The 17,649-nt window shown below is 37.0% G+C and overlaps 1 protein-coding gene across 5 annotated transcripts; it reads right to left on the minus strand.

Annotated features, from left to right (window-relative positions):
- Positions 1-204: 204 nt before the first annotated feature.
- LOC116200686 (receptor-like protein 9b) lies at positions 205-6,928 on the minus strand. 5 transcript variants are annotated; one of them, XM_031531537.1, is made up of 9 exons: positions 6,475-6,928; positions 4,712-4,873; positions 4,477-4,614; positions 3,718-3,867; positions 3,563-3,622; positions 2,874-3,023; positions 2,642-2,776; positions 835-2,529; positions 459-644 (listed from the first exon to the last, which is right to left on the minus strand). In XM_031531537.1, the coding sequence occupies exons 1-9, from the start codon at positions 6,917-6,919 to the stop codon at positions 592-594; spliced, it is 2,988 nt and encodes a 995-aa protein (XP_031387397.1). In that variant the 5' UTR covers positions 6,920-6,928; the 3' UTR covers positions 459-591. The 5 variants fall into 5 exon arrangements, with proteins under 5 accessions (XP_031387396.1, XP_031387395.1, XP_031387398.1 ...); XM_031531536.1 differs by having other exon boundaries at positions 205-2,529; positions 4,712-4,861; positions 6,475-6,927; XM_031531535.1 differs by having other exon boundaries at positions 205-2,529; positions 6,475-6,927.
- Between the last annotated feature and the right edge of the window lie 10,721 nt (positions 6,929-17,649).

A 17,649-nucleotide genomic window follows, 5' to 3' on the forward strand; every position in this document is an offset into this window, starting at 1 on the left:
GTCCGTTGAACTTCCAAACATCAGGAAAAGAAAATTTACTTAAGCTGAAAGTATGAGCAATTAATTAATACAATGAAACACTTTAATTATATATATTGTGTGCGTGAGCGCGCATATGTACTTATGTTATTCTGGAACTCAGGAAATGAATAAGAATTGATGGGTCACGCTTATCAATTCGGAAAATCAAACTTGAAGCGAACATTCAGTTCGAATTCAATGACCAACCATAATCATAATATAACCGAACCATTAAAAATCAGTTGTAACCGGTTTACATAAAAAGAAACATCGACATTTGAGAGGCCATACACTTTGGGAATCTCTCTCATTCAGTACATAGATAAGCCAATCAATGAAAGTAGGGGACGTGCCTATAGATGAAATTAAAGAAGAGAGTCCTATAGTAAGAGCTGAGGTAGAGGAATAAGACAGTTCCAAGAAATGCCACGGCATATGATCCGGCAAAGCTCCAGGCGAAGGCAATTTTGAAGGAGTCCTCTTGATGCTCTGGCGAAGGTGGTGGTGTTAATACTGATCCCTCCGAACTGTTGCAACTCCCCAATGGTGGCCCGCATAGGAAGGGATTACCTATGTAACTCTCTCTCGTGAAAGTCCCAAATTGCTTTTTCTGCTCAGGTGTCCTGCCCGACAAATTGTTGTAAGAGACGCTGAATGTCGATAGACTATTGAGCTCCATCAATTGAAGCGGTATCTCGCCACTTAAACTATTGTGAGAGAGGTCTAGGCACTCTATTTGGTCTAAATTAGAGAATGTAGCTGGAATTGATCCAGTCAGATTATTGTACGAGAGATTCAGGGAATGGATCTCACCCAAATAGCCGACCTGGAGGGGAATGGAGCCGGACAGATTATTGCAAGAGAGGTCCAGCCCGGACATGTGTTCCAACACCACACCTGTATATGATTCATGTCTATACTTTGACGTGAACTGCACTTCTTCAGGACGGTTCCGAATATTCACCCTATAAATGTCATTAAATATAGGTGTTTTCTCACCATAATATTGACCCTCCCCCCAAACAATAGAATCGGGTATTTCAAATGTTCCATCAGGAGCTTGTGAATAATTCCCAAATGCCAATTTATCGAAACATGAAGGAATCCTTCCAGAGAAATAATTGTGAGAGAGATCCATCATGCTTACATTGCGAAGTTGGCACAATTCATCTGGTATTAGACCTTCAAAACTATTTCCTGCCAACAAGAGAGCCCTCAATTCTGAGAGAGAACCAAGCCAAGATGGAATGACACCTGACAATGCATTGTTGCGAAGATCTAATGTCACCATTGATGAAGCATCATGAAGAAATTCTGGTAATGGTCCTCTAAGGTTGATTCTTTCTAAATGCAAGTGTGTTATTCTTGAGGCATTGATACAGGAAGGCATGCTGGGACCGAGATCATTACGGGAGAGGTCCAAGTACTCAAGTTCCAGCTTGCAAAAGCTCAACGGCAAGGTGCCCCTAAAGGAATTACCTGCCAGTATAAGGACAGATAGTCCTTGAAAGCCTCCAATCCAATTGGGTATAGGTCCTGAAAATTTGTTGTTGCTCAAGTCTAACATACGTAAGAAAGTGCTATTGAGCATCCACGATGAAAACTCCCCAGAGAACCGATTGTTGGCCAAAGATAGATGAAACAACATTGACAAGTTTGCTGCTCTTGGTAGTACATGGCCGCTCAAACTATTGTTTGACAAAATCAATTCCTGTAGTGATTGACAATGCATTAGTTGCTCCGGTAGCTCTCCTACGAATTTGTTACTCGACAAGTCTACAGACCACAACCTTTGGGTCAACGTGGGGCAAAGTGAGGAAGGAATTCTGCCTTTGATGGAATTCCTGGACATGTTTAAAAACTCTAGTCTTGGAAAGATGGAACCGAAGTAAGAAGGGAGCTCTCCTTCGATAGAATTGGAGGACACATCGATCTTCAGCATTTCATAATTGAAGAGACTGGAATTCAAGTTGTTTAAGTTACCAGAGAAAGAGTTGTCCATAAGATTGAAGACTCGTAGCTTTGTGTTATTCTCCAGTAACCAACTCGGGAACTGTCCGCCTATGTTGGCGTGTCTGAGTTCAAGTGCTACCAGGTCATGCTGCTGCATTAGAAAACTGGGGACAAAGCCATGTGGTTCGTCGAAAATGCAGTTTGATAGGAGGAAGTGGCTTAACTGATGTGACAAAGCCCGTGGAGCATCCCCTGTTTCCAGTGTCAGTCTATGACTGTTACCTCTAAGTTCGAACACTTTGAGCTTAGAGTTGTTAGCCAATGAAGCGAGTGAAAACGAGCCTTCAAAAGCGTTCCCGGAAAGAGATATATATTCAAGAGACCTGTGGCTAGAGAAGAGGGAAGGTGGAATGGCACCTCCGAAATGGTTATCAGAAAGGCCGAGTGTATAGAGGGAGGTCATGTTGGAAAGGCAAGGTGGGATGCTGCCCACGAAATCATTTCCACTAATATCCAACTCCTCAAGGCCCGTCAATTCACACAAGCTTGTTTTACCTGCCACAAGTTAGAAAATGCTAATTAATTATTGGTAGTCCTGCATATTATGCCACAACGACCTTTAGTGCTGCCCAAGTTAATTAAAACAAAGTATTTTCAGAATGCTTGCCTTCAAATATTGAGTCATTCAGATTATTCGATCCGATTGACAGGTGTTTAAGAGATGTCATATTCCAAGTGATCGAGAGCACATCCTCGCTGCTCAAATCATTCCTTGAAAGATCAAGTACCTCCACCTTCAACCCTGTCATACATATGCATGCATGAACAAAAAGTTTTTACTTTGTAAAATATAAAATAAATTGTCTACATTTTTTTGTACTAACTAACAAGGTACATACCTTCAAGATGATTCAAGTGCTCCAGTGAATTATCACTTAAGTATAAATCCGAGAGAGAAGGTAGCCCATCCAAGTCTGGGACTTGCTTCAGGTGATTGTCGCTTAAATCTAGTGATCGTAGGCTTTTCAACCTCAAGGTGTTCGTAAAACCTACTAGCACATATATATGTATATGTACATATATAGGCAAACAAAAAGTTCACGAGTCACTCCATGAGAAAGGCTAATACTAAATAATATTAATTTTGAAGGGTTGGGAAGATAAATACTTTCACGGCAGTATAATCATTCCTCCGTTCCTCATTCAATTACTTTTGTCCACTTTTATTAAACTTGTAAGTATTAAACTAGCTTGTAATTACTTAGGTCTTCTATTTAGGTACTCATATATATATGTATGTATGCTCATATTTGATTTATTTTTGTTAGTGTGCAAGACGTGAACAAAGATGTAGATCATGTCAATTTGATGATAGCAATCACCAAAAAGAAAGCATGTATGTGGAGTTAATGATAAGTGAACGAAATTGAATAATTGTGTATATATAAACTTAATCACTAGAGATCAAAGAGCTATAGCCAGGAACAGGCAAGGCCATTCCCGTCCAGTGTTGGTTGAGTACTTATAGTTCCTCAAAAGGAAGGAACAAGGACGCATCTAGAGACCATGGTATTTTCAGAATACTTGCCTTCAAATGTCGAGTCATTTAGTTGATTCAGCGAAAGATCAAGTACCTCCAGCTTCAACCCTGTCATACATATGCATGCATGAACACAAATTTTTACTTTGTAAAATTAAAAATAAATAGTCTATATTTTCTTAACTGACTAGCAAGGTACGTACCTTTAAGATGACTCAAATTCTCTAGGCTATTAACGCTTAAATATATTTCCTTGAGAGAAGGTAGCCCATCCAAGTCCGGAACTTGCTTCAGGTCATTGCCACTTAAATATAGTGATTGTAGGTTCTTCAATTTCAAGGTGTTCGTAAAAACTGCATGTATATCAATATATATTACACGTTATATAGGCAAAACAAAATGTTCACAGGCCACTCCATAAGAAATCGGCTAATACTACATAATATTAATTTTGAAAGGTCGTGTGGAGTTATCAAAATCTCTTGATTATATCAAAGTCATTCTTTGAAAAAATTAAAAAAAAAATGAAAAATACTTTCACGGCAATATAATCTTTCCTCCTTTCCCCATTCAATTATTTTTGTCCTATTTTATTAAACTAGCTTGTAAGTAATCAGGTCTTCTCTCTCTCTCTCTCTCCCTCCCTATATATATATATATATATATATATATATATATGCACCTATTTGATTTGATTTTTGTGCAAGATGTGTACAAAGATGTTGTAGATCATGTCAATTTAATGATAGCAATCACCAAAAAGAATGCCTGTATGTGGAGTTAATGATAAGTGAACGAAATTGAATAATTGTGTATATATAAACTTAATCACTAGAGATCAAAGAGCGCAAGCCAGGAACAGGCAAGGCCATTCCCGTCCAGTGTTGGTTGAGTACTTATAGTTCCTCAAAAGGAAGGAACAAGGACGCATCAAGATACCATGGTATTTTCAGAATACTTGCCTTCAAATATTGAGTCATTCAGATTATTCCATTCCATTGACAGGTATTTAAGAGATGTCATATTCCAAATGATCGAGAGCTCATCCTGGATGCTCAATCGATCATTTTCCGAAACATCAAGTGCCTCCAGCTTCAACCCTATCATACATATGCATGCGTGAACATAAATTTTTACTTTGTAAAATTAAAAATAAATAGTCTACATTTTTTTTCTACTGACTAGCAAGTTACATACCTTTAAGTTGATTCAAATTCTCTAGTGAATTACCACCTAAAGAGATCTCCTTGAGAGAAGGTAGCCCATCCAAGTTGGGGACTTGCTTGAGGTGATTGTAACTTAAATCTAGTGATTGTAGGTTCTTCAACCTCAAGGTGTTTGTAAAACCTGCATGAATATCTATATATATTATATATAGGCAAGACAAAAAGTTCATAAGCCTCCACATGAGAAACGACGAATACTGCATACATTATAGGGGTTAGGAGGATGAATATAGCTGAAATTTTAAGCAAAATCATTTTAATTGTTTCGAAGTTATTTCTTCTTCTTCTTTTTTTAAATAATTTTTCCCCCTTCACGGCGGTGAAAATCGTTCCTCCTTTCCCATTAAATTATTACTCTCATGTTCTGTTGACCTAGTTTGCAATTAGTTATAAGGCTTCTATTTGCAGTCATATATAGATGGATCAAAAGCAAACTCAATATGGCTGAAACACTACTCATAGTGTCATAACTTGTATCTCGTTGGGGTTAGAGTGTAATAATGGATATATATATCTGGGAGAATTATAAAAATGGTCTTATAAATTTACCTTTTTTGAAATTGAATTTTATAAATTTCAATTTAATTTTTTCAATTCTAAAACGTTTGCTCCATTAGACACTTACTGTTCAAATTGTAACTACCTGTTAATCAATATCAACGTAGATGTAGACAACGTCGAATATTATGCAAGTGTCGTCAAAATAATTACATGAACTATATAGAAAATTAAAATGATTGAAATAAAAAATAAAAAATCCACAAAAAACCCATGCAGCGGGGCTCGGTGGTTGTTATTATTGTTTTTAATTCAATTTGGGAGCTGGAGGCAACCCAGGGGACCACCACCCCCTCATTGAGGTCAGCGGAGGATGCTCTGGTGGTCGCGACTTCAACAAGGGGTATGGTGGTTGTTGGCGTGGCCACTATCAGCCCCCAAATCGAACCAAAAAAAAAATGGAGTCTTAAAATTGGAGAGCCACGACGAGGAGAAGGAGCTGTGGCCTCATCGGTAGCCACCACCCCCTCATTTGAGGTCGCCAACCACCCTCTCATTCGAGGTCACTGGCGGTCTCAGTGGTGGCTGCCGATCTTAGATGAGGGGTGGTGATCACCGGCGGGCCCCACCGCCCCTTACTCACCGCTCTCCTTGTTTCTATTTTTTTTTTTTTAAAAACCTATTATTGCTGGGTGATTGCCAACGGCGAGGCCCTCATTGTGAGCAACCACTTAGCCCGCGTGAGAAAGTGTTGGGTCTTCTTTTTCTTTTTCTCTTTTTTTTTTTTACTTTTTGTTTTAAAAAACTATTATATGATTTTTTTTTCATTTTTACATAAGCATTACAAGTACAAGTGAAAATGATTTAAGGTCACTTACGTCCATATCAGCTCCGATTAACGGCCAGTCACAATTTGAACCATAAGTGTTTAACGGAGCAAATTTTTTGGGACTGAAAAAGTCAACGAAATTTATAAGATTCGATTTCATAAAATGACAAATTTATAGGGTCATTTCTGTAATCCTCCCATATATGTAAGATATATGTATGTGTACATGTACATGTTAGCTTTGATATTGCGCAAGCAGTATACAGTATACAAGGAGATGTAGATAATGTCAATTTGATAATAACAATTAATCACCAAAGCATGCATGTGGAGTTGATGATAAATGAACGAAATTGAATAATTATTGTACTGTCAACTTAATCATCAGAGAGAGAGAAAGAGAGGACCTGCAAGGGCATTCCAGCTTAGGTCGAGGACTTGTAATTTGTCTAAAGGAAGGAACAAGGATGCATTAAGAGACCAGGATGCATCATGAAGAGACGCCATCTGATAAATTGTGTAATTGAGGTAGAGCTCTGTCACCCGCATAGTATTGGCAACATTGCTGCACTTAATTTCCTTCCATCGGCAGCAATCTTCGTGATCGGCCTGCCACGAGGGATTCGGGAAGGGGACGGCGGCGTTGAGGTTAAGCAACCCAACTCTCTCATCTTCCGTGCAACCTAATGCCCTCCCGCTCAGCTCACAATCTAATAATAATAATAATATCATCGTCACCATCGTAGTCCACACAACACATGATAAACGCACTAAACTCAACTTCATCCTCATCAAATCTCTGTTCCAAGAAACACTGACATAATATGGATCTGTAGCCTTTCTCAAGAGCATCGTAGTATTATTATATTATATCATATTATATATATACATGATATGATTTGAGGTCCGTCGGCATGGTAGGGGGAGTGGGTGGATTTTCCCCACTCGTGGTCCCCCCCCCCCCCCCCCCCCCCCCCCCCCCCCCCCCCCCCCCCCCCCCCAACCCCCCATTTTTTTTTTTTTTTTGGAAATTTTGTAATTTTTTTTCTATTTCCCCTTTTCTTTTATTATATTATAGTCGGATTGTTTCCAAAAAATAGTTTTACCCCAACTTTTATTTAGAAATATTAGAAGAAATTTCATACTAGACATACAAATTACGATATATGTAATAATCTTTTTCAAATTTTTAGTTTGTGAGTGCAAAACCTTTTCCCTCTCCTTTTTTTTTATTTTTCTTATTTTGTCCAATATTTTTATTCTTGGCCCGACAAAGTAGTGGTGTAACCTATTTGATCCACCAGGTCGAATGACCAATCATTATGTTTGCGAATTATTCCTTAAAAAAAAATATAATGTCATATTTTATGCCATATAGTGTATCATTTTTTCTCATTTTTTCTCGCTCACTATTAAGATTTGACATCACGCATTTTACTTTATTATCTCTATCCATTTTACATTTTTATGAAGAGTTTACATGCATCATATACTTTTCTATATAAATATTTATTCATAGACACAGATTTTCTTCGTATATGTGACATCTTTCTTAAGAAATTATACTGATTAAACATATACTTTTTGAATTACAGGTAATACATTTTCTCCCTTTATCTATATGGAAAGAGCCAATACTGAAAATTAATTTTGTTGTTAATTTAGTTTCATAAATTTATAAAACGTAAACATTTTTATTTTCTTAAAGTCCATCATGTCTTCCTTTACTTAATATTATTTTCAAATTTTATTCGTACCTCTATTTTTATGAGCAAAACTATTCAAAAATTACCAATTTAACACATTCAAAACACAATCCTTGAAATAAAAAGAAAAATGATATCATAGATGATAACATGATAACATCTTTATAAAAGAATTAGATTATTTACTATTAAGAGTTCATAATTTTTACAAATAAATAATTTTATTATTGGTTTTAGTTATGCACTATATTGTCATTATATAGACCATTATGATGAATCAATTTTTTTTAAAAAAAAAATTCCAACTCACAGGGTCATCGCTAGTATATATTAATGTGACAACATCCACGCACTTACGCTGATGAAAAGTAGAGACAGCATAGGAGTCATCGGTTATTTTTCCTCATAAGTCTTGCGAGAAAATGATAGATCTTGCATTATTAGAAAAAGTTATAGCGGACCAACTTAATACCATCACGGGAGTTATAGTGGAATTGCCTTCATTTGGTTGAGTTGAGGGGACATTAATTGACAGTTGCCATTCTAGCCAAGCATCACATTCGAGTGTGGAATAAGTTGAATTCAAGAATATGAAAAATCAAACATATAGAAATACAAAAAGCGTATCCGTGTTACACACAGTCTATCATAACAAATTTTCTTTATCTGTTTCAATTATTTTTAAGTATTTCTTTCGTAATTTCATAATATGTACATAAAATTTTTAGAAATTTAAAATGATCTTTATTAATTAATCTTAATTAATGAAAAGAAATGGGGAGTTGGGCGTGGGAGAGAGCAGCAATTGAGATGATGAAAGTAGTCATCCTGTGGCAGAGACCCGGACACGGACTCGAAAATGTTAACTTTGTAATGGGTTCCAATGAATCTACATGTACATCAATGAATATCAGTCAATATTTCACTGTTTATAAAACTAAACTAATAATCGATCAGGCAAGAGGTTCTACTTCACCACTTTCAATTGGGAGGTTAATTGGCATTCCAGAGTCAAGTCGTCTCGAGATGCCAGCGAGCTAAAGGGTGCATGATTCTCAATATTCGAATTCTGCAATTGATAACCCAAATTACAAGTCGACAGCCCTTTTTCTCTCACATAAAACCCAAATGGAGGGGGCCTTCCAACAGAAAGTTACAGCTGGAACTACCGGAGAGTCAAAATTAGCTTAAGCAAAATAAGCAGAGACGATATTTATCAACTCCTTCGAGTTTGAGCAGAGACCCTCTAAAGCCGTTCCTCGACAAAGGGTCCATACTACATGAATTAAGGAAGCATGGACAAAAGCAGAATCATAGACGTCATCTGAGGAGAACCAGAGAGGTCCACCATCTGCACAGAAATCAGAATCCCGGATAATCGAGAGCGCGACATTTTACTAATCCTTCTCGATTTGGTTAGTGAGTACAGGAAGATGATGCGCTCGAGCAAGTCAACTTTCTTGGATAAAAAGATAGCCAAGCTATTTGCTCCCTGTCTCTCACCTCCGGAAAAGCAAATGAACCCATCAAGTAAAGCTAGTAAAAATTTTATGTACAGAGGACTAATAGAATTAAATAGACTACGAAAATCCAATACCTCAGAATATTATTCTGTCAAACAAAGCTTAAGATGTCAATCCAACAGGAGGATTTTTCAAACTGTGTATTGATTGAATGCATTTATCTGCAAGATCAAAGAAATAGCTGGATCTTCTTCTCCCTGAAACACAAAATCATTCCATTGACATGGAAGAAGAATGGAGACGAATGTAGGAATAAGAAGCCAGTTATCATGATTGAGCATGCCTGCAGCAAATAAGAGTGGCGATAACTGTTGAATACAAATGAGAATTATTCCTAAAGCAATAAATAATGTTAACAAAATATTACTGAACCCAAGACTCAGATTACTTTCTTTCTTTCTTTTTTGGCTGCAAGAGTCAGATTACTCACTTTTGAAAGAACACATATATATTGTTATATATCTACAAAAGCAAAGTTTGTTTGAATTATTCATTTTCTTGGATGATGTTAGAGTTAGGTATGGCAGCTATCTGAAGCTAATCAAATAGGTGGCATAAACTATATCCCTGGATATTAGTCTGATTGGTATTATGCATGTTGCTACTAACATAAGCACACCATTATGCTCCGAGACTTTGCTCAATGAGCTGATGGCACCAAATATTAGCCCAATTTTATTATGAAAACAGAAAGTTTAGGAGGACGGAATTGCTGCAGATGAGGGAGAGATTTCTGAAGGAATGTGTTACTCATCTTTCGTAACTTCTTTGTTAATTCCAGCATGACAAATGCGTTACTCAGGGTTCTGCTACTTCGACTAGTCCAACTCGCCGGTCCGCTCCAGACTAAGGATGAAGGTGGTCAGACAAAGCTATGCCAAGAAAGAATTCACCATCACTAAAAAGCAATTAACCAAGTTGGGTCGTAAAATCACAACTGGATCGCGTGTATTAACCCCATAATGCTCTAGGTGCGGTGATGAGGTAATAATATTCAAACCTGTGAATTGCACCAATTTTAAACGTAGTCTTCAGATGTTGAACATGGGATTTGGCACTTGAGACCAGAAAGATTCGCAATGTCGAATCATCTAAGCAAAATTTATCTGTGGTGAGCCTGGGGCAGCATTTGCTGCATGGTATTGGTCGGGATTGGAGATTGTAAAATCCGAAAATTTTATTACGATAAAATTCGATAATCGCACATGAATTTCCTTACATATAAAGGATATTCAAAAAAAAATTACAAATTCGATCAGACGAGTAAAATCCTGATAAAATGCTACGATTCACTGCCACTTTTAAACACAGAGAATATATTTGGGGGTGAGCTTGACGCCCAATGGGTAACCACAATCTAAACTAGGCGGATCATAACACGGGTTTAATAATATCATAAAAATATCATCGAGACTTCTAGAACTCAGATCATCCATGTGCCCCTTTCTAGCTCCCGACCACAGTGGCGGCTCCACACTGGCAGCCTCTCTACTCCGGACAGCCCTTTCCTACTGCTCGACTTACGACTAGCTCAGGGCGCCACAGGACTCATGGACTCCCATCAATCTCATTTATCCAACTCAATACCTCACTTCTCATTCTCAAGTATCATAATCGATTATATAAAATTACATGCATGATCTGTGACATTGACATGGCCATGACAATGCAATTCTAAAAATACCATTATAACGATAATAAAAATACTAGTTTAAGAATAGGTTACTCACATTGACAAGTCCCCCGAACCTTAAACATCGAAAACCGAATGTTTTCTATTTTCTAGAATTCTCCTCATATTTTTCCCCCAATATTCTCCCTAAGTTCCTCAAGGCCTCTCTCTCTCTCTCTCTCTCTCTGTAATTAATAGTTTTGGCCGTGGAAATTTAAATGACAAAGAAGAGTTCATGAGGCCATTTAAAGGGAAGAGAAGGCGGTGGAAATGGATGAAATTGATTTGGATTTGGCCGTGCGGTATTGAACAAGAATGGCGGTGGAAAAAGGAAATGGATCAAGATGAAATTGAGTTAGACATGTGGAAAGGCATGGAAAGTTAAATTAAAGCTGATCTTGCAAATAAGTACACATTAAGAAATTATTAATTTATTTAAATTGATAATAATAAGGAATATGAGGTTGTCACAAAATCAAATTAAACGACCCACATATATACGTGTGTACATGTATGTAAAATTTTTAATTTAATAAATAATAGATGAAATTTGTAAAAATATATATTGAAGAAAATTCTCGGGATATAGAGATTACAAAATTCAAAATCAATTTAATGGAAAAAGAGGCCTATTGTACTGCACGCACGAGGCCCAGCTTAATCTGCTTTGTCATTTAATTTTCTGTTGAGGTCTACGGTATATATTATCAAGATGCGGATGTTCGTGGGCATATGATTCGCATGATTAGAGCTTTTCCGTGGGAGGAGAAAAGCCTCAGGATTGATCATTCAAGTTTGTCTCCCCTGGGCTTGTATAACGCCAGACGGAAAAAATGGAATAAAAAAGTATGAGTTTCAAGAGATTGAGTATCACAATTTGCTGTTAGCTGCTTGACTTTTTTGAGTTTGAGACGGACCTAATTTTATAAGTCTAGTAAATATTTTACAGCATGTTCGTCTCGGGTCTATCATCGACCCACAAAGTAGAGATAATATCGGATTCGTCATTTACTTTTTTCACAAGTAGTTCGAAAATGATAGATCATGCATTATTGGAAAGAATTATAGCGGACCCATAAATTGACAGCCATGCATCATATTCGCGTGTGGAATAAGTTCAATCAAGGACGAGAAAAATCAAACATATAAGAATACAAAAGGCATATTTTTGTATTTAAATTTTCTTTATCTATTAAAATTCTTAGGAAAAAAAGTATTTCTTTCATAATTTTCTAATATGCTCATAGATGTTCTAGCAATTAAAATGATTTTTTAATTAATGTTAATTAACGAAATAAATAAAATAAAAATAAAAATAAAAAAGAAGAAGAAGAAGAAGAAATGGGGAGGTGGGCATGAGTGAGAAGCAATTCGGATTTGGAACAATGAAGGAAGCGAAGAGAAAGAAATGGAAAAAGAAAAAAGGCTTAACGGTTTATTCTTGTAAATTTACGATCATATCTTTGATTTAAGAGTGGTAATTAATTAAAATTGGATTGGTTCAAGCAGTTCGGCGCTTGTTCCGTTTAAGTAAGGTCTCAAATTCGAGTCTTTGTAAATGCAGAAAATCAACGCTGTGAGAGCTTTACTCCTTAGTGGACCACCCCGGTTTGACTGGATTAGTCGAGGCACAATTGGACTTCCAAATACCAAGGTTTATACCGAAAAAGTTACACTAAAACTGTTCTTCTCCCTTCTAATAGTGTAGATGATGAGAGTTCATAACGTCTAATCCAACGCTTGGTACATGTGGTGTGGAAAGCTCCATATGACAGCATCGACCCACTTATCATGACAATATTAGAGATAATATATGATTCAAAAATTATTTTTTCCACAAGTTCTCCAGAAAAGATAGATCATACATTACATGAAAGAATTATAGTGGACCCATTAATTGACAGTTGATGTCATAGCCAGGCATCATATTCGCGTATGGAATAAGTTCTATCAACAACAAGAAAAATCAAACATATAAGAATACAAAATGCATATTTTTGTATTTAAAATTTATTTATCTATTAAATTTTTTAAAAAAATATTTCTTTCATAATTTTCTAATATGTTCATAGATTTTTTAGCTATTAAATGATTTTTTAAATTAATCTTAATTAACTAAGTAAATAAAATAAAGAAAAAAAGACAAAAACCCCCTCTTGTGTTTTGGGGTCGGGACAAATTGCACCTTATTCTTTTGTTTGGGACAATTAGCTCTCATGTGGTTTGCTCTGTTAGACATATTAATTTTTTTTCCATTTTCAGTCCTCAATCTTTAGCATTTTAATCATTTTGGTTCTAAATCTTTTTCTTTTATCATTCCTATCTTCAACTTTTTATTTTGTTTCATTTTAGTCCTATAAAAAATCGAAAGGGAAGGAGGGGTCAGGGCCGCCAATCGGCGACCCTGAAACCTCCACGGAGGACGCCAGCGACCTCCGTGGAGGGGTTAGGGTCTCCGATTGGCGGCCCCGACTCCTCCTTCCCTTTCAATTTTTTATAGAACTAAGATGAAAAAAAATGAAAAGTTGAGGATATGAATGATAAAAGAAAATGATTTAGAACCAAAATGATTAAAAGGTTAAAAATTGAGGACTGAAAATGGAAAAAAAAATTAACGACGTGACTCCCTATGTCTAACGGAGCAAACTACAAGGGGACTAATTGTCCCAAATAAAAGAACATGGTGCAATTTGTCCCGACCCCAAACCACAAGGGGGATTTTTGTCTTTTTCCCTAAAATAAAAATAAAAGAATAAGAAGAAATGGGGAGGTGGGCGTGAGTGAGAAGCAATTCGGATTTGGAACCATGAAGGAAGAGAGACGAGAAAGAAATGGAAAACGAAAAAAAAGGGTTAACGGTTTATTCTTGTAAATTTACGAATATATCTTTGATTTAAGCGTGCCAATTAATTAAAACTGGGTTGGTTCAAGCAATTCCTCGCTTATTCTGCTCAAGCAAGGTCTTTGGTTGGAGTCTTTGTGAATGCAGAAGATCTAAACTGTGAGAGTTTTACCCCTAAGTGAACCGACCTGGCTTGATTGGATTAATCGATGCCAAATTGGGCTTCCGGGTACTATGGTTTATACCGAAAAAGTTACACTAAAACCATTCTTCTCCCTTCTAATAGCGTAGATGATGAGAGTTCGTAACGTCTAATCCAACACTTTGGTACATGTCGTGTGGAAAGCTCCGTATGATAGCATCTAGAGAATGCATTTCTCTATATCCTTATATGCACGCACGACAACTCAGCATACGCACATCCGAGATCGTAGAGCACTCTTGCGAGATCATAATATATAATCACGGTACAGGAAGCAGTTGCTAAGATCCTCAGTGCACAAAAGCCAAAACATAACTTACGTGCTTTAAAATCAGTTAATTCATACTCACATGGGAATATATTATGCAGCCTTGTCAAGCAACGTGTAATAATATATACAGTGCCAACATCCACGCTCTCACCCTAATAGAAAGCACAGTATATAAAAGTCAATAATTATTTCCCCTAAGGTCTTGAGAAATTAATACCGATAGATCTTGCATTATTGGACAAGTTATAACTGAATCCAAACTTAATATGGTTGACGGGAGTTAGTGATCTGGACATGGTTCTTTAGTCTCTCTACAGGGGGAACATTGAGTGTGTTTGGATTGAGAGTTGAGTTGAGTTGAGTTTTGGTTTTAATTGGTTTGTAATGATTGTATTGTTGAATTATGAGAAAAAGTGTGAAAAAGTAATAAATAATTGAGAGAAAATAATGATTAAGTAATGATTGTGTTGTTGAATTGTGAAAAAGTAATGAATAGTTGAGAGAATTTAATATTAAAAATTGAATTGAATGGTTAAAAATATTTAAAAAATAAGAAAAAGTAATGATTGTGATGTTGAATTGAAGATAAGTGGAGTTAAGTTGAGTTGATTTAAACTTTGTTGCGAAAACAAACACACTCTGATTGACCACACTTTGATGTTCAAGCCAAGCGTCATATTCGCTTGGAAAAAACGTTCAAGCTAAAGAGAGAAACCGTTTTGAATCAAGTCCTGCTTCTCTTTCATGTCAGCCCACAGAGAAAGGCGTTACTCTAAATAGCTTCTTCTATGGAGCACGGCGAATTGAATGTTTATTAGTGCCCTCGCAATAATTGAATATTACCTGCCAAGCAAACTATAGATCGAGCTCAGTTAACTGTGGTGTGGTTTGCATCACAGCTTAGCAACCTAGAGTTTGAAAGGTCCAGACTCCTCCCAGAAATAAGTGGTTACGATTTGAACCATGTATGGATCGTAATTGATTCCTTGGAGTACAGCCTCATGCTTATACATATATGCACTAAACTCAACTTCATCCTGATCACTCAGCTCACTCAGCTCACAATCCAAGAACAGTAACATCATCACCGTCACAGTCCTTATACATATATGCACTAAACTCAACTTCATCCTGATCACTCTCTCCAAATAAAGAGAAAAATTTAAATGATTCTATCCCACAATGATGTGATGAGAAAAAATCAGTAAGACATGAATAATTAATGCAACCTTGTCGAGCAGCTTGTAATATACGCAGTGCCAACACTCACGCACTCGGCTTAATGGAAAGCACATAATATGTAAGGGGAAATTCTTTAGAAAAGTGACTGGACCTCCAGTCCTATTTTGTCCTTTTTGAACGTGTTGTGCTACAGTTCATGTGTGTCGTATTTAAAAAAAAAAAAAAAAAACTCTCCAGACAGTCGAATGCATGTGCGTACTGTCGTCATATTCACGTTTAGAATACGTTCAATATCTAAAAGATCAATGTTGGTCGCAGAAGAGATTAACCGTTCTGAATTAAGTCTTCATATCAGCACATGGAGAAAGTTGTTACAATAAAGAGCTTCTTCCATCAAGCACGGCGAATTGAACGTTTATTACTGGCCACGCAATGACTTTTCTTTCTTTTTGACATTTGGCTTAATTACCTGCCAAGCGACTACATATCGAGCTCAGTTAACTGCGGTGTGGTATGTATTACAGCTTAACAACCTGTAGCTTGAAAGATCCAGACTCCGAGAAATAGTAGCAGGTATCGGTCTATTGAGATGAGAGAATGAATGTGACACTAGGGGGGCGATCTCTCACTCACGGATGATGAAAGTGGTCATCCTGTGGCAGGGGCCCGGACACGTACTCGAAAATGTTAACTTTGTAATGGGTTCCGATGAATCTACATGAGAGTCTATCGATCCTTCAAACATTAATTCATGAGCTTACTTTTCCACCTTCATGGACCCATGCATGCATGTACATCAATGAATATCTAAGTCCCTAATTTTCACTGTTTATAAAACTAAACTCATAATCGATCAGCAAGAGGTTCTACTTCACCACTTTCAACAGCAGTGGGAGGTTAATTGGCATTCCGGAGTCAAGTCTTCTAGAGATCCCAGCAAGCTAAAGGGTGCATGATTGACAATATTCGAATTCTGCAAATAATAACCCAAATTACAAGTCGACAGCCATTTTTCTCTCACGTGAGAGTCAAAATTAGTTTAAGCAAATTACAGGAAGATATTTATCAACTCCTTCGAGTTTGAGCAGAGACCCTCTAAAGCGGTTCCTCGACAAAGGGTCCATACTATATGAATTAAGGAAGCATGGACAAAAGCAGAATCATGGACTTCATCTGAGGAGAACCAGAAAGGTCCACCATCTGCACAGAAATCAGAATCCCGGATAATCGAGAGCCCGGCATTTTACTAATCCTTCTCGATTTGGTTAGGGAGTGCACGAAGAGTCAGATTACTTTTTTTTTTTTTTGGCTGCAAGAGTTAGATTACTCACTTTTGAAAGAACGCATATATATTGTTATATATCTACAAAAGCAAAGGTTATTTGAATTATTCATTTTCTTGGATGATGTTAGAGTTAGCTATGACATCTATCTGAAGCTAATCAAAATAGGTGGCAAAAACTATATCCCTGGATATAAGTCAGGTTGTTATTATGCATGTTGCTACTAACATAAGCACACCATGATGCGCCGAGACTTTGCTCAATGAGATGATGGCATCAAATATTTGCCCAATTTTATTATGAAAACAGAAAGTTCGAGAGGACGGAAAGGCTGCAGAGGAGGGAGAGAGTGGACCAAGAAAATATACAAAGTAGACAGAGAATGGGGATGCCAGATCCTTACATGCACGCACGACAACTCAGCATACGCACATCCGAGATCGTAGAGCACTCTTGCGAGATCATAATATATAATCACAGTACAGGAAGCAGTTGCTAAGATCCTCAGTGCACAAAAGCCAAAACATAATTTACGTGCTTAAAATCAGTTAATTCATGCTCAACCTCCTGCATGCTACACTTGTCTCCGATGATAATCGATCCAAACCGAAAGTGCTTCAGCAAGATGCATCTCACTGTACCAAAAAAACACAAAACAAAGACAAAACGTAAGAGAATGATGTACATGTAATTACAAAGGGATACCCAGGTATCATGACCTGTCCTGTCTATGCCAACCTAATCTGCTTTCACATATCCTAATCAGGTCTATCCGGTATTATATCAAGATGCGGATGTCCCTGAGTTTGTTTCACATTATCAGAACTTCGGTGATTCAAATTCGTGTCTCCCTGGTTTGTTCTATGAAATTTCTCCTGGAATGCTGCATCCGGTAAGGGAA

Source organism: Punica granatum, chromosome 3 (assembly GCF_007655135.1).
Source record: "Punica granatum isolate Tunisia-2019 chromosome 3, ASM765513v2, whole genome shotgun sequence".
NCBI lineage: Eukaryota > Viridiplantae > Streptophyta > Magnoliopsida > Myrtales > Lythraceae > Punica > Punica granatum.